Source organism: Centruroides vittatus, unplaced genomic scaffold (assembly GCF_030686945.1).
Source record: "Centruroides vittatus isolate TY-2023 unplaced genomic scaffold, ASM3068694v2 contig_452, whole genome shotgun sequence".
NCBI lineage: Eukaryota > Metazoa > Arthropoda > Arachnida > Scorpiones > Buthidae > Centruroides > Centruroides vittatus.
Window position 1 is genome coordinate 2,725,601 of NW_027122248.1, and position 27,601 is coordinate 2,753,201.

At 29.0% G+C, this 27,601-nt stretch overlaps 1 protein-coding gene across 1 annotated transcript in view; it reads left to right on the top strand.

The window, feature by feature from the left end:
* The window catches only part of LOC136977219 (U4/U6.U5 tri-snRNP-associated protein 1), a 55,222-nt gene that overhangs the window by 972 nt on the left and 26,649 nt on the right, over positions 1-27,601 (top strand). The window contains exons 2-11 of the mRNA XM_067272688.1: positions 11,016-11,073; positions 12,542-12,603; positions 13,634-13,790; positions 15,218-15,323; positions 18,833-18,919; positions 19,000-19,096; positions 20,247-20,383; positions 21,843-21,915; positions 25,232-25,299; positions 25,383-25,442. Coding sequence (XP_067128789.1) covers positions 11,016-11,073; positions 12,542-12,603; positions 13,634-13,790; positions 15,218-15,323; positions 18,833-18,919; positions 19,000-19,096; positions 20,247-20,383; positions 21,843-21,915; positions 25,232-25,299; positions 25,383-25,442 — 905 coding nt within the window. The remainder of the gene's footprint in view (positions 1-11,015; positions 11,074-12,541; positions 12,604-13,633; positions 13,791-15,217; positions 15,324-18,832; positions 18,920-18,999; positions 19,097-20,246; positions 20,384-21,842; positions 21,916-25,231; positions 25,300-25,382; positions 25,443-27,601) is intronic.

A 27,601-nucleotide genomic window follows, 5' to 3' on the forward strand; every position in this document is an offset into this window, starting at 1 on the left:
TGAATCTCACAAAACCTTTGTCTTTATTGCAATAATTTTGTTTTGAAACTTTGAAACTTTTTCACTAAAAAATAAATGTTTTTTTTGTATTTAATAGGGCAAACTTCATAATTCTATAATTACTCTAACTTTTACAATAATATATGGAACTATTACTTTTATTACTTTTTATCTTTGTGATGCATTTGAATATTAGTCAAATATATATTTTTTAGAAGTTGCTTTAGTTAAAAGAATATATGTATACACACACACACATTTTTAACTTTGAAGATCACTATCCACCTATAAAACTTTATGTAAATACAGCTTTTAATAATAATTAAGTTACAAAAGATACAATGATTATGAAACATATTGTAGTGGAATGTCCAGTTGTGGAAACTGGATACACTTTTTGCTATGTGAATGCTATGGCAAAACTTGCAATTTGATAATGTAACAGATCTACCTACATCCCAATAGACTTTTTTCACAGTTTAGTCTGAACTAGAATCCTGGAAAACATTCTGACTGAGAATCTTACAAGTATCACCTGAAAAAGTTAAATGAGGCCCGGAAATTGGTTTACCACTTTTTGTGTTTATATGGTTGCCCCCTATCTTGCTGAAGTTCACAAGTGCTTACTACAGATTTGGTACATGAATACAATGTAGCAATAAATTCAGGAAGTCTCTTGATGAGATGCACTGTGAAATTTAAATTGTTTATTGGTGGAACTATTGGCACATGGAACAATTTTCCCTATATTACACACACACAAACACAACAGTCCTTCTACATAATTTTTAAAAACATGTTCTTAAATTTATTTATTTATTTTTTTGACAATGAAAAAAACAGGTAAAATTTTTTATATTTGCAAAGTTTTATTGAACCCCTTCTCAAGCTTTCATCAACCCCTAAGTGGCTAGTATTGACCCCATTAAGTACTCCTAGTCTAAAACATAATTATATTGAAAACCTAAAGTCATAATTACAATAGAAATTTACACTTTGCTGAAAATTTATCACAAAATTTATTGTTACAATCATTTTCCCAGTTTTTGATGATCACTCAATTTCCTAGGAGCAACTCAAACAGTCATAATAACTGTAATTATTAAATTTTTTATTACAAAGTAGTAAATTAGTGTATACAGATATCCCCCACGTAACATGGTAGTCAGGTTCTGAAAAGTGCAGTGTTATGTGAATCTGTGAAAGGAATAGTACAAAACTTAGTGTTAGGTTCCAAAAGTTAGCAAAAATATACTGTTCTTTTTTGTAATTAAGAGAAATATGTTTATTAAAGCAATCAATAATTAAATAACAATGACAATCAAAAATATTGCGTGTTAATATTAATTTTTCTTCAATGTTAAATGAGGATGTTTTCTTTTTAGTAAAATATCATCATCTTCTGAGCTTTTCTGTTAAATTTAATCTGAAGTATCAGCAACATCTTAATTTTTCTTTAACTTTTTAAAATAAAATCTGATATTTTCATTTGCTTGCATTTGTTAAGGCGATCTTTAAAAATTTAATTTTTTTACCATATTTACTTACTTATAAGACGATCTTGCATATAGGATGAGGTGTGACTTTAAAGATCAAAATAAAGAAAATCAGATTTATTAATACAATTTAATTTTATTTCATTTAATCACAAGTAAAATGTCAAATGCACGTAAATGCACACATTGTCCTGCAAAAATACTGGCATTTTAAACTTTAAAGAAAAATCCTGTAAAATCGACAACGTAATTTGTTCAAGTAAAGTTGGACAATCGGGAACCTTTTTTGCCAATTCTTAACAGTCGAATCCACTCTCCATCAATTACACTTATGAGTTTCTCCGAATTCTGATTTCCAAATAATCATCTGTTTTCACGTAGGAATGGATTATAACTTATATTGGGGCTCCTGTGTAATTTTGGAATTTCAAATTGGAATTCAATTCAAAAGCTTTTCCTATTACTATTCATCTTTACTCTTGACAATACACAAGAATGATTGAAATGACCCAGATAAAATACTTTTGTTTTTAATTAAACACCAGAAGGTGAGCATCCAGTAAAAAATGTGAACACATGGTTCATAAAAATTATTGCAAAAATGCAAAGAATCCTTTGCTCGTGTGTATAGGACAATCTAGGTTTTTGAAGCAATGAAAAATGAATAAAAACCTCATCTTATATGCGAGTAAATATGGTATATAGTAACTTTTAATTTAATCTATAAAAACAAAACACAGTGACAGTCTTTTGGGTCATCATTTAAAGCAACAGTGGGCAACCCCCGGCCTGTGGGCCAGCTACGGCCAGCGAAAAGTTTCTATCTGGCCCACGAGATCTTTAATAGATTATTAAATTGGAAAAATAACTAATTAATAGTTATTTTTCCAATTTGTAATTTTCGAAAACGACAAGAGAAATAAATGTAGTAACTAACTACTTTTTTTATTTATTTCACATTTGCAGACTAAAAAATTACAGGTCGCAAGAAGACGTCAATTAACTACTACAGCCCGTGGAAAAAACGTAAAATTTATTCTGGCTCATGTTATAAAAATGGTTGCACACCCTTGATTTAGAGCACTATCATTAATGACAGCAACACCTGGTTTATAGGAAAGCTAGAACAAGGAAGAAGAAAAATTATATAATCAATTGTCATTAAGCAAAGGGATCAAAATGAGGAGGGTTGGGCTAAAGGGAGCTGCCCCACAGGCATAAGCAATGTGAACAGGCGATTGACTTGATAGGGGTTTGAGTGGTGGGAGCAAAGCAAACTTTGGGGTTGGGCTGCCTATCTACAGACTCTTTTATTATTGACAAATCTGTCAATTTATCAATAATAAAACTAAATAGTTTGTTTAAAAATTTAAAAATTGAACATGTTATAAACATTTGAATACAATATTTAAAAAGAAATGGTTATAGCTGATAATTACACGAACAAGTGGATGAAGCTCGTAAGGCAAAGCTCCCCTCAGTATATTATGAAAAAACGAACGTCATTGAATTTGCATACAAATTTTGTTTTCAGCTTGATTACAAAGAAAAATTTTAAGAATTGAAAAAAAATTACTTTTTATAAAAACAAATTTTTGTAATCTCCATTCCAAAAGCTCATTATATTTAACCAGTATTGGGGTGTTGTTTTTGTCATTTTCATCTGTTTAAAATAGTCAAAAACATTTATATTAAATCTTGTAATATTAAAGTGGTATTGGTGTTTGAGTGTGTTCTTTTTTAATTTTTTGGGCCGTAATTTGAAAAAATTATAGATCTATAAATTCCCACTGTCGTCCATCTGTCTGTCTTTCTGTAATCTCAAGAATGGAGTTAGATAGATGAAAGACAAGATCAGATTTGGAAACCTTAGGGGCAGGATGCCCCGATTTACTATATAAGAACTTCTGATGCAAATTGGAAGTCATTTTATTTCAATTCAAAAATTTTTCCCCGAAAGGTGTTAGATAGATGACTGGCACAACTGTATTGTTAAAGGAGAAGTATGATATACAGGGGCAAGCCATTACTAATTTGAGATGGAGAGCATACATTTTAAATTAAAAATAAGGTTAAAAATCGCAGCCTTGTGTTGTGATGATGTCACAATAAATAATTGCTCAATTTTTATTAAATTTTCTTTAGTAGCTGTATTTTATGTTTATCAAGTGGTAGTCTCTTTAATCCGAATAACGGTAGACTGTCTCACAGCTAAACAGGTTTAATAACTCCTTTATTGGCTTTTTAACATATGCATTTCGGATCAGTGTTATAAAATGTTATGTTAATAAAATCATATGTTAATAAAAAACCTTTGTTTTTTGTAGCACTGAGGAGGGATCAGGACTTATAACACTGATCCAAAATGCATATGTTAAAAAGCCAATAAAGGAGTTATTAAACCTGTTTAGCTGTGAGACAGTCTACCGTTATTCGGATTAAAGAGACTACCACTTGATAATTGCTCAATGTAATTAATAATTTTATCAAAAATTTTTATGATTGTAATAATGTCCTGAAAAATTATAAAAAGTAGGCCTATGATTGTAGAAAATAAATTTTTTGAATAATCAAATACATTTAAAAAAAATTTTTGACAATCACTTTTCGTTTACAGTTTTTACTGATAGAATATTTACTGTACATTTTTATATTCAATGGTTTACTCAACAGTGAATTTTCCATTGAGTCCCTCTGTTGAACGATCTGACGTCACATTTTGCAGAAAAAAGAAATGCTTTCATTGAGAGGTCACTTTTCAAGATGGCTGACTTAAGTAACGAGAAAGTGGCAGTCGTCACTGTTTTGCTAAATAATTAAAGTAACTCGCTTAACCATTATTCGAATAAATCCTTTTATTCAAATGAACCCATATCTCTATCATTTTCTTGTATACTGGGTCTTTATTTAATAATTTTAATTAATTTCTTGAATATTTATATCATTAGGACGGATGAAGAGGGCTAAATATCGATCATAATCAATTTTGGACAAATGAAAAAAATCGTAATATTTCAATATTAACTAAATTATCCAACATACTGTATCATGCAATCACATGTTTTATCATATATGGATCGTTCCTTAATCTGTCCGCTATTACGGCATCCACAGCAGCAAATGGATAGTTTCTATAAGCAAAATTTACTTTTTCGTGGAAGCCGCCATGTTAGTTTTTTGAATACTCAACGGTCTTTCAGGTCGTTGAGACCGTTGAGCTCAACGGTGAAACAGTGCTGACGTCACTAGTCTCAATGGAGAATTCAACGGTCCATTTAGAAACATTGTTCTCTCGTTGAGTCAACCGTTGAATATAGAACCGTACAGTTAATATATAATTATTAACTGATCCCAGGTATTGCTTAGAAAATAAAATAGTTACACACTTTTATTGTAGTAGACTGTGAAATACATTTTCACAAAACTTGTCACATATTTTGAGAGCCCTGAGCCTAAACTCTTCTTGTAACACAGAGACTAGATGTCATTACTGAAAATAATGTAAGGGCAATATTTGCTGTTCTGATTAACCACACGAGCAATGCAATTTTTTGCTTGTTAAGAAGCTAGATTTAAGTTCTTTCATGTAGTGTAGTATAATATAAAGTGTGTCAATAGTATAAATGTTGTACTATACTGTAAAATAATGATAAATTTTGTTTTCTTTTTTATCTATGTAAATACATCTGCTACACTTTACTTCATATATAATTTTTATCATCAAAAGTGCTTGTTCTAAAAATATGGTACACAATGGTAGAGTTGCTTTATTTGTTGCTGTATGTCAAAGGCATATCCAATACATCACCAACTGCCTTAAATAATCGGGCTAACTTTTGGATATATACGATTAAAGATTAAAAATAAATTTGGCGCTTGAGGTAGGTGTTAGGCGCCATCTCTTATTAAAATTAATAATTATAATAACCTCAACCTGAAGAAGGCCTTGGTGGAGGCCGAAAACGTTAGTTGGTTCTCTATCGTATACAACACTGTAAAAGGTTTTTTGTCGGTGACTTTGTGTTACTCACTGCAGTGTTAATAGTAGAAGATGTTTATTGAATTATAATAATTTAAATAATTTAGATTAAACTGGAAGAAAATAGCTGTTGATTGTTATGTCTTTGGCTTATATATACTGGAAGAGGAGATTGGACCAAAGGTCCGGGTAGTGTAACTGGCAACGCGATCGCATGGTAAGCGGAAGTTGCGAGTTTGAGTCCCGCTTCGGCCGATTCTTTTCTTCCAGTTTAATCTAAATTATTTAAATTATTATAATTATTAATTTTAATAAGAGATGGCACCTAACGCCTACCTCGAGTGCCAAATTTATTTCTAATCTTTAATCATATACGTGGTACGATCCAAAAGTTCGGGGAATGCAGTAATCTACGACAACAAAAGCATGTATTTGAAGTTACAGCATATGAAATGGATTCTACCAAATCATTTCTACGTGTTCAGGTTAATTTCACCCATGTCATGTGATTAAACTGCGAGCGCTGCTGTTTTTTTCCAGAGATAGTTACCTTTGTCCTGCGACGTAATCAAAGTGGAGTTTCAAGAACAATCTCCAACATTAAATTTTGTCAGCGTTTAGGTAAAACACCTACGGAGATTTTAAACTTGCTAAGAAAGGTGTATGGTGATTCTACGGTGAAAGGTCACGGTGAAGTCGAAATGTTGGAGGTTGTTCTTGAAACTCCACTTTGATTACGTCGCAGGACAAAGGTAACTATCTTCGGAAAAAAACAGCAGCGCTCGCGGTTTAATCACATGACATGGGTGAAATTAACCTGAACACGTAGAAATGGTTTGGTAGAATCCATTTCATACGCTGTAACTTCAAATACATGCTTTTGTTGTCGTAGATTACTGCATTCCCTGAACTTTTGGATCGTACCACGTATATCCAAAAGTTAGCCCAATTATTTGTGGCAGTTGGTGATGTATTGGCTTAATGTTATCAGGTTTAGTGTGATGTTATTTGTATAAAGGCATATCTTAATATAAAAATGCAATTGAGCTAAGTAACAATGAATCCTACAGTAGTGATGAGCCACTAGTGGAGCAAGGCAGCTGATTTGAAAGATACAAATATAGTAGAGTCCCGTACAATGTGGGGGATTTGTTACGCATTATAGAAAATTGCATTATCGAAACCTGCATTATCACACAATTTATGAAAGTTTAAACCTTGGCCTATAAGTCAAAAACAAAAAAAAATGTATACCTCTGATAGACAAAATTTGAGGGTTGTTGCTTGCTTTATTTGCGCATTGTATGGGACTCTACATTGTATACCATCTGTGGAATGCAGCATTGCGAGTGAGTTAATAATCAATATAAATGATAATTTTACATATCACATTTAACAGTTTTCTAAGTAATAAAATTGTTTTAAATGAAATATAGGTTTAGAAAAATCATATTATTTTATTTGTTGATGCATATTTATATCAGTTAATTCATTTGCTTTAATGTCTTTTGGCTTTCACCAGATCTTGTTGCTCTCTATGATTTCATTGATACTTAAAAAGTTTGGTTAGAATTAGGTTTTCTCATTTCCCAAGTCTTTTGCTTGTCCCAGGATTTTGGGAAAAAAGTGAACTGTTTCCCGGAATCCTTGGAAATCTGGGATATAATTATTTTTAAAATATAAAAAATATCTTGAAATCAAATGATATAATTATTTTTCATTTTTAAAAGTAATTTAATACATTCCTCAATCTCCAAAATCATAATAATAATAATGCTATGTAAAATATATATTAAAATTACCTTTGAATTATGTAGAAATTTTCACAGATAGAAGAAATTAATTAAAGTTTGTTGGAAACTGTTTACAAAAAAAAATGCCTTTGAATTGAGTTGAAAATTTAAAGAAAAAAATGAACTTATTCAAACTTCTAACTTAGAAGGTAATTTTTGTTTTTTACATAAAACATAATACAAAATATTATTGTAAATTTTTATAAGATTTTGAAAACTAAAGATGGTCAATACTCTGATCACCCAATCTGGTTATTATTTTAATAATGAAAAGTCCCGCTGCTGAAAATGCCCTTTCCAATTCAATGGATGTGGGTTGAATCTTCTTTAATGCATTTAAGAGAAGACAAATGTTATGTGTTTTTTTCTCCTGTAGCCTTGAAGATTTCTAGTTTATTTTTGAGATTGTAGTACTTCTTTTGTTCTCTAGTATTCTTGATTTGTCTACCTCGGCTGCTTTAATAGCGGCATCAAACTTACAGCCCGATAATTCAGCAGTTCGTTTGTCTTTAATAAAAACTTCATACTTGCAGACTTCGTACTCATTTGTATCCTTGTCCAATTTGCACAACCTGCCGTTACGCAGTTGTTGAAGCTACTGGGCATAGTTAAAATTAATACAGCATTGGCACAATTATTCAAGATATTACAGGTTCTGACAAGTAGAGAATTTTCAGAGTCCTGCCACAAATACATATTGATTATTGACCATTTTTGACATGCCATAACGAGCAAAAATTTAAAAAACTAATAAGCAGGCTTAAAATTAATAAATACAAATGTATTCTGACAGTTTATGAGTTAATTATACTTTCTATTTGCATAATTTTGTCAACGTTAACACAAAAAAAGAAAAAAAAAAGTGAACTTTTTAGAAATTTGCGCAATTTCCCAGGATGAGAAGAATTTCCCAGGTTAAAAAAACAGCCGGGATTCCAAGATCTCGTTTGAGAAACCCTAGTTTGAATATATCATATATTCAAACATTAATACCTTCTGAATTATCATGATTAAACAACTAAAGCATGTTTGTATCACAAGAGTTTTCAAAATTTCTATCTGAATGTAAATTTTAAGATGATCAATGTATTAATAATTTAAAAAATGCATAAATATACAGGGTGGTTATAAATTATTGAGTGCATTTCAGGTTGAAATAAAAAAATAATACATAAACATAGTGACCTCTGTTTTGTTTCTGATAATAGAGAAGCTGTAAGAGTTTGTGCAAACCTTGGCTGAATGTAAGTGGCACTGTGGTGGAAAATTAGGAGTATTTTTTTTTCCAAACATATAGTAACTAGCACTACATACCTTGATATGTTGTAGGGCTATGTATGTGATACCACAAATTGAATGCTGACAACTGAACGTTTACTTCCAGTAAGATGAGGCACCTCTACACTAGGGTTTAATTGTTTGGGATTGCATACAGGAATAATTTCCTGAATGTTGGATTGGTTGCAGAGGACCAATTCCTGGCCACCTCAATTCCCCAACATTACACTACTAGATATTACAAAAAAATCCTTAAAAAGATTCTTCTAAGACAATACATACAAATTTATCTTTATTCCAATCCAATCCTTTCAAATGCATATATTTTACCAAATGTATATTTTTAATTTTATATGAAGTGCCACTGCCAGAGGGATATTTTAACTGTTTTACATTTAAAGGCGGACAAGTAGCCTATAAAGAAAGGTCGACTCCATCGTGAAATTGTTAATTCCCCAAATGTGCGTTTGAAAGGACTGGATTGGAATAAAGACATATTTGTATGTATTGTCTTAGAAGAATCTTTTTAAGGATTTTTTTTTGTAATGTTTAATTTGTTCTGGCCATATATTTTTACCAAATTACACCACTAGATTTCTTTCTTTGCTGGTTTGTCAAAGACAGGGTGTATACAACAAAGGCTTTCAACGTTGAAGAATTGAAAAGACAAATTGGTGAAGTCTGGGCCTGTAGTATCTAGATGACTGTGAATGAGGCCTTCTTAGTGCTGCAGGACAGATAGAGTTTAAAAAATTAAATAAAAGACTATATATAAAGTTACAGTAAACATTAAACTTCCAAATTATCAACTATCTCAAATAAACAAACTTAAACATTTAAGTAAATTTGAATTCATTTGCATCTGTTTTGTTTTATACTTTGTTTCACACTTTTTCTAAACTTTTTATACAAAAAACTATAATTTTGATTATTAAAACAAATTTTTATTGTACATTTTCACGAAATAGAACAGAAAGCTATATGCTTTCAATATTGCTATCACATAAACATCCAGAATTCATCAAGATTTATCAAATTTACTTAGCTGACTTCTTAAAGGTCATCATTGACAATTACTGTATTGCATATCAGTCTTTGGTGATCTGATGATTGCATTTCAGTTATTAATGCCAGAAGAATTTTTAATTTTATATTAGTTAAATAAGCATACTATTAAATGGTGTCACTATAAATCAAGATTAAATTTGGCTTGGAAAATTTCTAAATCATAAATTTTGAAAGCTTTTTGGTTTATTAAATTTTCTTGGCTACTGAATACAACTATTGTGTAATAACTGCAAAAAGAACTTAAGCAACATACTCTGAAAGTTCATTTAAAGTTTATTGTTAAATTCAGAAGTGAATCTAATTGATCTGTATATCACACAGATAATATGAATAATATAAGTAATGTTTGACTTTTAGCTTAGCATAATATTTTAATTAAATTAACAGAGAAGACAATATACAAGGTCTGATCAAAAAGTATCCAACCTTATTTTTTTCTTTGCAAGTATTTTCAAGTTGGGGAAGAGACTTATGTTGTCATGTGACGTTGGGCCCTACTGCATGTGTGGGAATTTTGACGAGCTCTCCCTATCCTGCAGTCACTGTCAGGCAGCTATGTGTAATCTATTATTGTTGCATTAGTGACTTGGCAGAACATGAGAGATCCTGATTTCGTGAAGATTATAACCAGAGATGAGACCTGGTCTACAGGTATGACTCTGAGACAAAGGCAAAATCATCTCAGTGGAAAGTGCCATGGTCTCCACAGTCAAAGAAGGCACAACAATTATGCAGCAATGTGAAGGTCGTGTTTACCATTTTTTTGACCACCAGGGTATAGTTTATCATGAGTAACCCTCATGAAAAAACTGTGATGAAGTACTACTACCTGACTGTTTGTCACCTACGAGACGCTTTTAGATGCAAGAGACCACAGCTCTGGAAGTCTGGCAACTGGTTCATTCATCACAATATGCTCCAGTCCATGCATCATATCTCATTCAGACGTTCCTCGAAAAACGGTATTGCACAGGTTCAGCAACCTCATTATTCCTCAGACATGGCTCTGGTTGACTTTTGGTTCTTTTTCAAACTCAAGATTCCACTCAAAAGAAAGAGATTTCAGGACACAGAAGTGATCAAATGACAAAGTGACCTGATGGACATCTCAATAAATGATTTTGAAAAATGCTTTCAATGGTGAAAACAATACTGGGAGAAGTGTGTGAACTCAGAAGGGGCATATTTTGAAGGGAAGTCATTAGTGTTTTGTTAGTGTTTGAACCAAATAGGTATGCAGGCATTTTTTCCTGATACTTTTGATCAGATCTTGTACTGTACATTGAATTTCAGTAGTTTTAATAATTGTTATAAAAATATAGAAATTATACTTGTATTTGGTTGCCATAAAATATGGATATTATCAATAGAAATATTTTAATTTAAGTTGAATATTTTCAGATGAAGAAAATATTGCAGAGGGTGGAGCAAAATTATCATTAGGCATAAGTGATACAAAGTAAGTATTAAATAATAATTGCTTGATCCTGACTTTTTTAAATAATATATTAAATTTTAAAAGTTTACATTTAACGGAATTTGATATTAAAGAATCAACATAAAATTCTCTTAAATTGTTGTTATGATTATTTGATTAGTATTTTAATTGATTAAAATAAAGTATGTTCAGATTTTAAATATTTAAACAAGAAAGTTATCTTAAAGTATACTGTATCAAGAAATATAACTTTTTTGGTGTTTTCATCTTTTGTAATATTGACTGAAATAAATATAAATGAATAATAACATATGCATGCTGTTAATAAATTAATATTTTATATTTTTATTGTAGTGTGACGTCAATGCTTACTTTTTTTTTTGGTGTTCAGTTATTGAATAATCTCTTAATATTAAAACGTTTATATATTTTGATAAGAAAAAGTATTTATTTTCCTTCTGCACAGTTATGGTTTGGATCATTTCTCATTCTATCACATCAAACTATTCAGCCAAATTGTTGTTTCCATGTTTTTGCAGGTCTTCCTCTTTGTTTCTCCTTTCGGTATACTATTGTTACATAACATTTTTGGAGTATTTTACTTCTTATTCTTTCAATGTAGTGTATCTAATTGTTACCTATACTTGTTTATGCTATCTGTAATGTTGTTTATATTCATTAAGTATCTAATTTCTTTGTTTTTCCTTTCTCTTCTATTGAATCCCACAAGATGTCTGAGGAGTCTTGTGTGTGCTACTTTCAGTCTTTTCTGGTCTTTCTTTGTCAGCTCTAGGTCTTACATCCATAAAGAAAAGTGGGTTTTGCAGTTATATTGTATAGTCTTATTTGTGTTATCATGTTTTCAAAAAATTTTTTCTAATAGTTTCATTTATTGTATTGTAGTTGTTTATTTTCTACTCTGTTTTCAGTGTTACCAAGATATTTGAAATTATTTGTTTGTTCAATATTTTCATTATTAGTTTGAATGGAAGTGTTAAGTGTTTTTTCTTCTTTACATCTGATGTCTAAATAATTTGTTATGAAAATATTTCATTTAACCATTTAATTATTAAGTCATAGTTTATAGGTTCTAATTCAAATATGTAAAGATTACCTGGTTGGCAGCAAATGAGCATGTTATCAACTTGTAAAGAATAAATTTTTTCTGTTAAACCTGAAGAGAAAGAAATTATAAAGTACTTTAGAAAAGCTTTCCAATTAATTTTTGTAATTTATCAGAAATCACCGTAACAAATGCTAATTTGGAACTGTACTAATTGTAATCATAATTAATACATTTTCAAATTAATTAATATATATGCATGTGATTATTAATTAATTAATTAATTATTGTTTTCTTAATCAAGATGAATTCTTATAATAATAACCTTATGAAAAACTTGATAAAATCAATTTATGTGAAAAGGAACATTATAAAAATACATAGAAAGCCTTAAAACATTAATTTTTTTCCTTAATTATTTTTTAGTAAACTACGAGCAAAATTAGGATTGAAACCTCTAGAAATAAATGAAGAAATTCAAATACCAGGTAAATGTGGAAATTTCAGTACAGTAGAGCGTCGATAAGTGGAACCAATTGGGGACTGGGGTCCTTCCAGTTAATGATTTGTTCCAGTTTCCGACTTTGTACGAAAAAATACATTAACCTGTCCGATGTTCAAATTTTTCTCCGTTGCGTATCGCTTCCTGTTGAATTTTTCTCCGTTGCGTGTCGCTTCGCGTTGAATTTTCGTCGATTTTAAGCCTAACGAAAATTTTTATAATCATCGAGGCTATCGTATCGTTAAAAATTATTTCTGCATTTTGTACAAACAAAATAAATATATTAAAGAATATAAAAAACATGAAAATTATACTTTAGAAGTAAATTTAGTATCAAAAACATTCGATTCAGCACGACACAGTCCGACTGAAAATAGTTCCACTTTCCGGCCATTCCACTTACCGACGTTCCACTTATCGACGCTCTATTGTATTTTAAAATTTCGCTATAATATTTGAAACAGTAAGTTGTTATTAAAAATTTTTTGAATTTTAACTTCTGAACTTAAATTTTAATGTAGATTTTAGTAGTAATTGTTTATATTGCCTTCATTTGTTATGTATGTATAATGTTCTTATGTGTACAAATAGAGTAAAAAGACTTTTTCAATGATTTTAATATTTATCATAAGTGAATATTGGTTTAGTTAGTCATTTACAGATTTTATGAATCATTGTTCACTATATTTACAACAATATTTTACAAGTTTATTTTATTGAAAATTAGACAATGCATTGTAATTTTCATATTGTTTATATTCCTTGAAATTTTGGATATCAAAAATGTTGTTACTGTTATAATAATATCAAGCTTCATAGACTTTCATATTTTTATTAATTATAAATCATGAAAGAGCATCTAAAAGCAGAATTTTATCTATAAAGTTTGATCGTATTTTTGGAATAGAACTGTTTATTTATTTATTTTTGTTTTGCTTTCAATCTTGTTTATCAGTCTTCCTGTATCTCTAACTTGACTTTAGCATATTTTAAATCTGTTACTTATGTTTCTTTAGGACTTGGAGATGAAAGTTCTAATGCCAGTGCTCCAGAAAGTGGAAAACAAGAAATATTTGTTAAAACAGAAAATTTATCCAAGAAAGAAGAAGCTGAAAAGTTGAAAGACAGATTAACAACATTGAAGGAGAAGAGAGTGATTGCAACAAAACTAAGGTAAATCTAAAAAATCTTCAGTTTTTTAAATGTAGTTGCGGATGAACCACATACTATCTTTGCCCCATCCAATTCCTTGTCTTGTAAATATCATCTTAGATATATTCCAGAATATTTTGTATATTATTGTAACCTAATGTAAGGGATTTGCAATACATGAAAATGTTCTTTCCTCTGGCTAAAAAGCATAGAATTGCATTTTGGAAAAATGACTACATTAGTATCTGGACACCTAAAACATGCTTGCAGATATACTTTGAAAACCAGTGATTTGATTTAGAGAGTTAGCTCATCTGGTAATAAGCAACTTGAAAATAGTGTTACCAACTTGTTGAGTGGTAAAAATAAATGTATTTACTGTACAATACTTTGAAAAATGGAAAGAAACGAAATATATTACCAGTATAGGACACAAAAATGTTTTATAAATACATAAAAATGAATAATTGTCAGAGGAAATTGAAAAAATATACTGTAAGTCAAGTGTGGTTTATTGCCAGAAGTTGGTTTCACCAACAAACTCCTAGTGCAGGGTTTTTATCACTGGGATGATGCCGAATAATCTAGTCTTTGTAGAAAGAGCAGATAAGTGAGTGTTAATGATAGGGGGAAATACAAAGCTGTTAAACTGGTTTTTGCTTGTTCTAGTGTAAACAGATAATGTAAATACATTAGACTAATCAGATATATTTTTTTGAAAATTTCTTATGAATAAATTCCAAAAAGTATATAAATATTCAAAGGAAGTACATTTCTTGTCAAATACACTTTTTGAATGATTCTTTTATCAATAAGAATAAAGTTATGCTATTATAAAAAAATTAAATTTTTTTTAATGAGAAGAGAAAGTCTGATTTGATGTCCTGGGCATACAGAATGGAAAAGGATAACTCTCTTAGTGCCACTGGGAAGAAACAGTTCAAAATAAATAACAAATAAAATGAATATTTAATTTATTTGACATTTTTTATACATTAGAGCAGGGGTGGCCAACATACGGCCCGCGTAATGGGTTTATGCGGCCCGTGATTAATTTTTCAATATTAGCTACTTAACTTCTAATAATTGGTCGAATGGATGAATTGTGATACTTCTTCATTTTTAAAAAAATTCCATTGTAGAGATTTACAACTTTTGTATTCGTCTGTTATAAATTTACACTATTTGAAGAACGAAAGACCCCACACTCAGTGAAACTCGTTTGCCATTCTGCCATGTTGCTCTATTTATCTTCCGTTCTAACAAACCTGACCTGTATTTGTATTTAACATGATTTAATTTTAATATTTCGTTTGGCCCGTGAAAAAATTTTTCTTTCCAATTCGGCCCGGGGGCAAAAACTGTTGGCCACCCCTGCATTAGAGCATTCTATTTAATCATAAAACAAAATTTATACTAATATAATTATTTTAATACTTTTTATTTAGTAAAGTTAAAGGACTTGCTGAAAGTGACTCAGAAGAAGAAACTGCAGCTAACTGGGTAACAAAAAGTCGTAAATTACAAGAAGAGAAAGAATTGGCCGACAAAAGAGTATGTTATAAAATTTCATTAAACTTAAGCTTATCATATATTTTTACAAAATTATATATGATTATAAAGATTCTGAATCATATTCTGTTAGACTAATTAGTACAGTCAAACCTGTTTTTATGCGGGGGATAGGGACCGCATTAAAAAAAACGCATAAAAAAAATCTCACGAAACTTCACGAATGGCTGTAAATAATAGTTTTCGCAGCACAATTAAAAAATATTTTTTTTTATGCGGTTCCTGTTGACCGCATAAAAAAAGTCTCACATAGAAAATAACTCAAAACCGTACGAAATAGAATTTATTGACAACAGATGTCAGCACTTGACTGCATCGTCTGGTCTATCGTCTGTTTTACATATTTTTGTCCAGGTGGTGTTTTGTTGACTTAAAAAGTAAATTATTTCATTTTTCGCATATTCATGCAATAATATTACTATAATAAGTGCATTTATGCTATAATAAGTTTATTTAGCTATAATAAGTCAACGTAAGACATGACGAATCGCACGAGACTAGTCGCCAACTATACCGCACAAATTAAAAATTTGCATTAAAAAAATCGCACAAATAAAAATCGCACATAAAAAGAGCGCATAAAAACAGGTTTGACTGTATATTCATTACTTGTTAAAAGGTAGGAAAAAATTTCTTATATTATCCACATAATATAAGCAATTAAATATCAGTACAGGAAATTGGTACTGATATTTAAGGTAGGAAGTAATCTTACAAATATCAATAAGTGCCTTCCAGAAGTTTGATTAATTTCTTAGATACTTCTCTTTTTAGTATAAATCATTGCTGAGCATAATTTTTTATGTTGGTTAAGCTTAAATGTAGTTCAGCTAACTTTTGTAATAATTATCTGCATATTTTTAAGTAAATTGGGCATTGGAAATTGTTTTTGTACATCATTTATTGTATTTTATGAGATTTTTGAAAATTTTGCATTTATTTAATAACTTTTGATGAGAAGTATAGTCTTAATTATGATTTTAATATGTGATTTAGAAATCGAAGTTATTGAAATAAATTGAACATACATTTTATATAAAACAAGATTTTACTAGAATATATTTGTTTTTTGTTCAGAAATAGACTTTTATGGTAAGAAAATGTTAAGAGATGTTAAATATAATTTTTGAAGATAAAAATATTTTCATCCATTTGTTGAAAATGATAATTTTGTCAAGTGACTAAATCAAAAAATTCAAGAGCATTACTATTGTAAAAATTAATGCTATTTATGTATACATGTGTAATATTTACGTGGGAGACGGAAAAATTGATAGTTGGAGCACACTGGTATTATGAATGCTGTTCAAGGCAGGTAATAACATCAGTTAATGTGAACAGGCAACTTGTTGAATGATTTATTGGTGACAGGATAATTTTACATGTGGAGTCAAAAATGGAAAATTTTTTGGGTTATCATTTTTACACTCATTATTTCTTAATGATTACATATTTTTTAAAATTATTTGTGCCATTATGATAATTATCTTAAAATTTCATTCATGTTTTTATTCAATAACTTATAGATTAAATTATACCATGTGACTTTTGGATGTAATAGATTAATAGCATTTTTTTTTTATACCGTATTTTACAGACTATAAGACGCACTTTTCTTCGAAAAATTGTCTCCAAAATTCAGGTGCGTCTTATAGTCCATAGCGTCTTATAGGTATTTTTTTTAAAAAAATTGCTTAAAAATTAAGGTGTGTCTTATAGTCCGTAAAATACGGTAAATGATAAATTAATTTAAGTAGGCTAGGATATGATAAAATAATAGAAAATAAGACAAGTTAATACATATACAATGATCAAGTAGATATTGTTTTATAAGATTTAGTAGAGTAATTAATTAGCATTTTTAATGGTTTGAAATAAAAATATAAAATATTCAAATACATGGATCTGTTTGGAATGATTTCTGAAGCATATATATGCATGCATATATTAAAGAATAGAACAAGTTATATAGAAAAAATTGTTAATATTGATTTTCTGTACTACTTTATCTTATAATACCCTCAGCTTGCTTGTAAATGATTGGGTAAATTGATAAAAAAGATACTTTGTTGTCAAATACCAGGGTATAAGCTTAAATCCGCTGTTTTTTAGTCAGAAAAACACACGCTTTTTTCATAGCAAGCAAAAACAAATTTATTCAAAGTACTTTCCCTCACTAGTGACACATTTTTTCCCTCGCGGGCAATGTGTGGATACCATGCCAAAAAAATTCCTTTTCTTTCGAGGAAAACCACTCATCAAGCCATTTCCAGACATTTTCGTAAGAATCGAAGTGCTACTCAGCAATCGCGTGGCCCATCGACGAAAACAAGTGATAGTCAGAAGGGGCCAGGTCTGGTGAATAAGCGGGATGGGGTAGCACCTCCCAGTTGAGTGTCTCCAAGTAGTTTCGGACCAATGTTGACTAGTGCAATGGTGCATTGTCATGGAGGAAAATCAGCTTGTTGTGTCTTTGCTGATAATCTGGCCTTTTTTCACACAGAGCATAGTGCAATTTGATCAGTTGTTGGTAGTAGCAGTGGGCATTGACAGTTTCACCAGGTTTCAACAGCTCATGGTAGACGATACTCTGCTGATCCCACCAAATGCACAGCATTGTCTTCCGTCCAAAGCGATTTGGTCTTGGGGAAAACGTTGATGGTTTGCCTGGATCACCCCATGATTTCTTGTGTTTAGGATTCTCAAAATATATCCATTTTTCGTCACCAGTTAAAATCCGATGAAGAAACGACTTTCTTTTTTGTCTGGTGAGTAAGATTTCACGTGTTTTGGCATCGCTCTATCTGCCTATCGTTCAATTCATGTGGCACCCATTTTCTAATCTTTTGAATCTTTCCCATGGCATGTAGACGCATGGAAATGGCTGGTTGAGTAACACCCAGTTGCTCAGCAAGCATTTTTCGCGATTGGGTATCGTCCTCGTCCAAAAGAGCCTGCAATTGATGGTCTTCAATGTTCCTGGGCCGATTTTCACGCTTCTTGTCACTCAGGTCAAAATTGCCTTCTTTGAACTAACAAAACCAATCTCTGCACGTGGTTTCCGATAAAGTACTGTTGCCATAAGCCTTCACAAGCATTTGATGTGCTTCGGCAGCCGATTTCTTCAAATTGAAGCAGAAAAGCAGAGCTTCTCGCATATGCTCTTTTTTTTGGCACAAAACTAGGCATGATTACCAAAGGAAAAATGTATGATGTTGTATGAAATTGCTGATGATGTGCACTGATTAATGTTGACAGATGTCAAAATCATCAAAAAAAAAAAAAAGTATAGAGTCTCCACGGTAGTTTAATATGCCTACTAACGCCATCTATTAGCAAACAGCGGATTTAAGCTTATACACCTGGTATATTATAGCTATATATATAACAAACAAACAAAACATATATAATATATATAATGTTTTGTTTGTTTAAATAATTATTTATAAAAATTAAATATTCTTAATAAATAATTACATATATTAAAATAGGCTAAGTTGTTGGAAGAAATGGACAAAGAATTTGGAGTAGGAGCATTAATTGAAGAAGAATTTAATATGAAAAAAAAATCAGAAAAGGTTTTTGATTTGATTATTGAAATATGAATTTTTGTAGTTTGAAAAATAATAAATATTAAAAGTTTTTTTCTTTTTGTAAGAATTACGGCTCAAAGGATTTGAAAGGCCTTGTTGTTGGTCATTCTCAGGAAAAATTTGAGGAAGGACAAAATATAATTCTTACATTAAAAGACAAAGGTAACAAAGCAAAAATTAAATTTTTTAAACTAGTTTAAATAAACAATGATATTTCAAGTATTGGTAATATTTTAAGAATTTCCATTTCTATGATTTTAATTATAAGGTGGATTACAACTTTCTGTGGTGCTTGAAACATGAAGAAAATAATCAGATGATAAGGCCAGATTAACTATTAGGCTAGAATTTGGCTAGTTAATTTACAGATATTATGTAATTTGGACTTATGCTACCATCTTGTATTAAATTTAATAGTTATAATAATTTTTGAGTTGAATTAAATAATTTAAATTATTCTGAAAGAAAAGACCAATTTGAAGTGAAACTCAAACCATACAGCTTCTGCTTAATATGCAAATTCATTACCAGTTACACACCCTGTATCTTCAATCACTTTTAATTTCTAGACTAATTAATTGAAGAGGTTAATCATACAGGTCATTCACGATGGCAACTGGGCATGACTTTGTATCCATATCTCTCCATGGCTCTAATCCAATAGTGAATCCGATCTTATCATTTGATCAGTATAACAACATAATCAAATAGAATACTTACAGCTTGGTTGTCTATATCTACTCATGAAGAAAGTATAATAAAAATTATATAAGTCAAAATATGACATATTAAAGAGGTTGATTTTATTTAATAATAATAATAATAATAATAATAAAGAAGTAGAAATTAAAAGATGAAGTTATTTTTAAAAAATGGCAAAATGAAAGCTTTTTTTCAAACTGATATAGAGATCAACATCTCTAGATTAATTCTTAAGCCAATCACTTCAAGATTAGTTTAATTAAGAAAAAAGTTTGTATTATAGAAACAGCTTTTGTTAAGATATATAAATTAATAATTTATTTAAAAGGTTTTGATATAGTTAAAAGAAAATATTATCGGTTTATAAAATAATTAAAAATCCTTTAAAAGGTATTAAAATATTTTGCCGAAAATCTTTTTATTGATGAATCGAATAGGAAGATAACCATTTTACTAACCGAAAAAAGAACCTTTTTACATTTATCAGCTTTACTTAATGTAGTTATATTATTGTGAAAATAAAATACATCAAAGTAAAAATGTTATACTTTACAATTAAATTACTGGCTATTTAAATTTTACCAAAATTTAATAATAGTAAATTAAATAGGTGTTCTGGAAGAGAGTGATGATGTTTTAGAAAATGTTAATTTTATTGATAATGAAAAAGCAGCAAAAAATATTGAAAATAAATTAAGGAAGAGTGATTATAAACCATACGATGATGAGTTTGATGAATTTGGAATGGTAAGTAAAACTAATTGTATATTATTATTTAATTAAAAATTTTAATTATTACTTCTACTTAAAATCTTTCATGATTTCAGTTATAAAACTGAAATACATTTGTGATAAATTTTTTTAATATATAAATCAGTAATGTGCACATACTCCTGGAGTGTATAAGACAATTTTTGAGAGGACAGTGTTAATGTATTTAGTAAAGAAAAAATTTAATTTTTTTATGGTGTACCATGCAGCATCAGTCATGTCATGTCAGCAAATAATCTTATGTTAACAATACACTTCATCATATAAACAGTTTTTTTATCCATCTTGTGAAGTGGTAAACACAATTCTCAACCACAATTTCTATATACTGTTTCAATTTACATTAAGTTTTGCAAATTATTCAGTGCTACAGCAAACACATTTTAGAGGGCTCTATCTCTGGCAGACACCACAGAGAACCTTAATGCAGTGCCAGTAGTGCTTGACAGAGAAAAAAACTTGTACGTTATTTTCTGTTCCATCCAAGTTAATTTGTAACACAACATTAATTAAAGTCCTTTATATTTGTGTTTTTGCCAACAATCTTCCATAATTCTGTTGTTCAGATTTTTTCAAGATTATTTTTACATTTTTCTTTGTGATTGATTACAAAAATTAGTCATGTTCAATTACATTTTCATTCTTTTCAAAATTATTTTGGAGATTATCAGAAAGCTGTACATAAAGGGTTTGTTTTATAGAAAGAAATATATACATTGCACACCTATTTTATAAGGGACAAATTGTAAGTCTGCTTCTTTTTGTTGATATCAATAAAATAAAATTAATAAAAGTTGTAGAGTAAAATCAAGACTGTGTCCTAAGCACCAGGTAGTAGGCTGCCCAGCATATATATCACTCTGAGGGAAGCAGGCTTCCTTGCATATTTTGTGTGTATTCCGGAAAGCATATTTGCTGTTTTATGACTATTGAAAACAAAACTGAAACTTTTTGTTTGCTTTGTTTTCACTTTTTTATTACAATTGTCCAAAGTACTTTTTAATAAAGATCACAAAAAAATAATTATATGGAATACAAAAATTTTATAATTGCAATAAATGTTTTACAATAGAATAAATTTTGCAGCAACCTTCCCTAATTTTGATGATTACTCGATTAGGAGAGATTCTTCAGAGTAAAATAAAACACGGTATCAAAATAAAATTTCTGTAGAGGTTACCAAAATTGAATGATTCCGTTCAATGTAATAAAAAAAATCTATGTTAGTTATTGTTTTTTTTTTTGAACAATCAATTATTTACATTTGTACCAAACACTTAATTTCCAATATTAGGTAGTTATTCTGCGTAATCTTTAGGTTTTATATGCATATTACTTATTTTACAGACTAGTTTTTAAATGATGGTCTTTCATAATTTTACTAAATTCATAAAATTTTAATTATAATGTATTAATATATTGTTTTTATTATCAGGTTAAAAAGAAAACTCTTTTGTCGAAATATGATGAAGAAATTGATGGTGTGAAGAAGGAAACTTTTGTTATTGGTAAATACACAATTTTTATTATATTTGTAGCGATATTGATCAGTAATTCCATTGAGTTGAGAAATATAACCTGTAAAGAATTGAAATCACATATTTCTGTTTCTAATTATAAATAAAACAATGCAAAGTTGCTTATTTTGTATACCTCTCACTGATAAAAAAATTCTTAAAAATACTGAAAATTCTTACAACCTTAAGAATTCAGTCTGACACACAATACTTACGACGTTTTTTCTTTTAATATGTGGAATTATTCATTTGTATTCTTTTTATATAAAATTGGATTTGTTACTTTCATTGTGATAAAATGACCATTTGCTTTGATTTTATTTTCTTGCCAAAATTTTTAGATGTTTTCTTGGAATTATATTCTTATTTATTTTACCAAATAAAATCTGTAAATGAAAAAAATTATATATTAATTTACACTTATTATTAAATTTGAACACAAATATATTCTGAAACTGTTATGAAATATAATTTCATAAATTAAGTTATTTATTTATATATCTTAAAATTAGCATAAACAAAAGAGAGTTACATTGCAGGAGAGAGTTACATTTTTGCAATGAAAACTTTATTGATGTGCAGCATTGTAAAATATTGCATATTTTTTCCTTTTTTGGAAGAAATTAAAAATGACAGGCAAATTATATATAATTTTGAGTGATTTTGAATACAATTGCTGGACATTAATAACATTAACTTGTGATTACATACAGTTTCTTTAGCACTGCTGCATGCATAAGGCAGAGATTTTCTGCTGATTTTTTGTCCTTGAATTTGACAATTCTGAAAAAATTCTGAGATGTATCTTCTCTTCACATGCCAATTTTCAAGATTATATGTTATGTAGCTTACAAGATATTATTTTGTTTACAGTATAATGTCCTTAACTCAGAAACTTCTTATGGGATAAGTCCCATAAGAAGCTTCCCAAACTTTGCAATAACAAGGACTAATGTGAAATGAATTTAGCTGGAAGTACAGTGGATCCTTGCTTAACGAGCATAATTCGTTCCAGAGTCTTACTCATAATGCAAAACAATTTTTCCCATAGAAATTAATGTAAAATACGATAATGCGTTCCACACCAAAAAAAAAAATGCTCAAATGTTTTATGTATAATGTTTACTCAAAAAAAGTTGTACAATATACACTGTTAAGGAGCATGAATCATCATCATCATCTTTTCTTCTCGCATGGAATGAACCATCCTGAAATGAGAATTTGATTTGCAGAAACAAAAAATCACAGCTAATCTGTTTGATAAACACTCCAAACGATATGTCAAATTCTTGGGTTATGTAAAGGTTATAAATAAATATTTGAAATTAATTAATTTGACTAGAGGTATTCAGTTATGTTTCTATCTCATATTAAATTTAATAATTATAAATAGTTAATTTTTAATTCAGACATTTCTAAAATTTAATTTGGAATCGGTCATTAAATTTAATGAAACAAGAATTTGGCATATTATTTGGCATGTTTATTATATAACAGGCTATGATTGTTGATGTTTATAAGTAATATGTGTGAACACAAGTTTGGAAAAATATGTGATCACAAGTGACACTAAGATGCTAGCGGAACGAGTGCTAAACACAGACTGATGGAGCATGCTGCATGCACACAATTCGGGACTTCCCCTCTCTTCCTTAGTCATTACGTGAAACATTGCTTGTTAGGTGAGGCAAATTGTTACAATTTGTTTTGCTTGTTATGTGAAATACTTGTGCGAGGTGCTCGTTAAGTGAGGTTCCACTGTAAATGATGGGAGAGCTGAGGTGTTTCTCTAAAGGACCAGAAAATGATCTTTCTGTATTATTTGGACACAAAAAAAAAACATTTAAATTGTTGAAGGTCTTAGCATCCCAAATTATCTCAGAGACAAGCATTCAAAGTCAGACTGGCAGACTATGCATGTCATTATGTCATGCATAGCTGAGAAAGAGACCTCCATGACATTAAGTAACTAAAAAATGATATTAGAGTGGAAAATCACCACCTTATGCATGCAATTGTATGACAATAAAAAAAATTTTTATGCAATTGCAGGCATAAGGTGGTGATTTTCTGTAGCAGTTTTTTGAGGGCCTGAGATAAGTGGAAAAAAGTTTTTTAGACAAAATTTTACACAGTCAAATGGACAACGTGAGAATTTTCCACCTTCACTTAGCTGTGCTTCCATGACATCCTCATATCATGGAAGCACAGCTAAGTGAATTTGGTGGAAAATTCTCACAAAATAGTAATAGTTGTGGGAAATTACCACTACTATATGTGATTGTGGGTTAATATAAAAAGATTTCATCCAGAAATAATTTAAAGGTATAGAATAAAACTGGTTAAAAATAATTATCTGATCAGATAAATAAAAAAAACTATTTAGATTAATATCATTAACTGGCATTTTGATATTTAAAATTGATTCTTTGTAATTGGAATAAAACATCATTGTCAGAATGTATCCCATTGAAAATTAGCATTTCATAGAGACTCATAAAGTCAAGGTCGATTATAATAGTGTTGAAAGATTTCAGACTTGAAGTTTTATATAATGACAAAAAATTATTTGTGTGCAAAATCAAGAGCCATTTCAGTATATCATTAAGCTTGAATCTGATTTTAACTACATTTATTATTTAATTTTGGTTTTTCAGTTATCTTCCAGTAATCAAAAAAACTGTTTTGTAAAAATTTTTAATCTAACTTTGGTACTTTATAAAGTATATATTTGAAGAATTTTACTAATTTAATCTAATATGATGAGTAATGTGTTTATTTCAAAGTAATAATTAAAAGATAATAAAATTATAATTTTAGAATTATGAATGCAGTATTTGACGAACTTCCTTATTTCAAGTGAATTTAATACTTTAGATATTTGATTAAAATTTGAACCTATTTGCAATATTCATGTAAAATTATTTCATATGAATTTTATAAAATATTTATTAAAATTTTGTCCAAAGAATACTTGAATTTTGCATTTTGAAAAAATTTTCTGATTTATCAGAAAAATACAAATACATGTAAACCTTTCAAATATCATTATTAAAATTATTTTAAATTATTAAAAAATTTCAGTATAGTATCAATATTATGAAAATAAACAGGAATGCAATAAAATTTTCTTTGAAAATTTATTTAATCTACCAGTTAATAATCAAATGAATTGTTATTTATTAGTTAATATAAAAAATGAAGATAATTATGTAATATATATTAAATTAACTTGAAATTAATCAATAATAAGCTGTCTTGAATTTAAATTATAATTTAAACATGTTTTATTTCTGTATCATCAAAGGTACCTCAGTTGTTGATCGTGAAAAACAGTTGGAACTGATAAGAATGAAATTGAAACAGCAGCAAGAGGTAATCTGAAACATATTTATATATATTAAGATTTTTTTTCTTACCAATGTTTTTCTCAATAATATGAAATTGTATGTTTATAGGTAACATTAGATCTACCAGTTTTAAAAATTGCCAATGAATATTACACTACAGAAGAAATGGTTAGTATTAAGATTTGATAAATTTTCACTTTCCAAAAAATAAAAATCAATAATAATTTTTTGGAGATAATATTAAGTAGCCAGATTATCCAGTACCAATATTCAGTTATGATAGAAGATATAAAGAACGACAGTAAATTTGGGTGAGAAAATGTTAAATATAAACTTATTGTTAGATGACAGTAATTTCAAGAAAGTGATTTTCCTGGGTTGACTTTTAATTTTTCAAATCTGTTGATTTTTTCTTATTTAATTTACTATAACAAAATAGAATCTATGTTAAATATTTTGATGTTAATTTTTAATTATTCTCAAAATTGAAATAAAGAAAAGCTCAGTGTTAATGCAAGAAGATACAGATAAAATATAATTTATTTCAGACTGTTAGATCTCTTTTCTTCATTTTACAATTGAAGTGAAGATGAGCTTATAAAAACTTTTTACATTCTTAAGTACAGTAAAGAACTGTTTCATTCATTTTATTTAAAATGTTATAGTCTAAATGTCTCTAATACTTAGAACACAAACTCATTTAACAGTAACTATCATTAATGCATTTATGTTGCAGAAATTATTCTAGAACATACTAAGCATTTTAAAATAGGCATTTTGGCACTGTTGATTAATGAACTACGGGTTAGGCATAACATGATACATAATGTTGCCACTTAACTTTTTCTTAGTTTGTTTTCAAGATAGATGAATATACTGTTATAAATTTGGCTCAATGAAAGTAAAAAATATTTGAATTTAATGCAATGGTAAGTAAAATTAATTAAAAATATGGAAATGTTACTACATTATCAGAGGTCTAACAATTTCTTAAATGTAATTTGAAAATAGTTAAACAACAGTTATTTCAATACAATTCAATAGCAGTCACATTGCTAATATTAACTGTTATTGTAGATAGTCAGTTATTGGCTTCAGTGTGTCCAGAGTGTAACTTTTTAAACAAAATAAATTAAGCGAAAACTGAAAGAACTAATAAAGTTTGGAAGTCTATACTTAGTAATATTTCCATAAAGTGTGTCATCATATGGTAACAATACATAAAAAAAATAATAAATTAATCATTACAAAAAAATATTGGTTTTATACAGAAGTATCATCATTTTTCTGATATTCAAGGTAAGATATTAAAATTTTAATATATTGAGATACCTTTAAGTAGTGGGGAAAACTAGGGTTTCTCAAATGGGATCCTGGAAACCCTGTTGATTTTTTAACCCGGGAAATTTTTCTCATCCCTGGAAATCCCACAAATTCCTTAAAAATTCACTTTTTTCTTATTTTGTGTTAAAGTTGAGGAAATTTTGCAAATAGAAAGTATAACTAACTCATAAACTGTCAGAATACATTTGTATTTATTAATTTTAAACCTACTTGTTAGTTTTAATTTCACCTTGTTATGGCATGTCACAAATGGTCAATAATCAATATGTAGCTTATTTGTGGCAGGACTCTGAAAATTCTCTACTTGTCAGAACCTGTAATATCTTGAATAATTGTGCCAATGCTGTATTAATTTTAACTATGCCCAGTAGCTTCAATAACTGCGTAACACCAGGTTGTGCAAATTGGGCAAGGATACAAATGAGTGCAAGGTATGCAAGAATGAAGTTTTTCTTCATAAACCTAATTATTAAAGCCAAACAAATTGCCAAATTATCGGGCTATAAGCTCGATGCCACTTTTAAAGCAGCTGAGGCAGACAAATCAAGAATACTAGAGAGCAAAAGAAGTACTACAAACTAGAAATCTTCCAGGTTTTAGGTGAAAAATCACACATCTGTCTTCTCTTAAATGCATTAAAGACGATTCCACTCACATGAATTGGAAAGGGCATTCTTGGTATCAGGCTTTTCATTTAGTTAAATAAGAACCAGATCGAGTGATTGGAGTATTGACCATCTTTGCTTTTTAAAATCTTATTATAAAAATTTACAATAATATTTTGTATTATGTTTTATTTAAAACAAAAATTACTTTTTAAGTTAGAAGTTTGATCTAAGTTCATTTTTTTAAAATTTTCAACTCAATTCAAAGCTTTTTTTTTGTTGTTATTGTTGTTGTATGCAGTTTCCAGCAAACTTTAATAAATTTTTTCTATTTGTGAAAATTTCTACCTAATTCATAGGTAATTTTTAATATATATA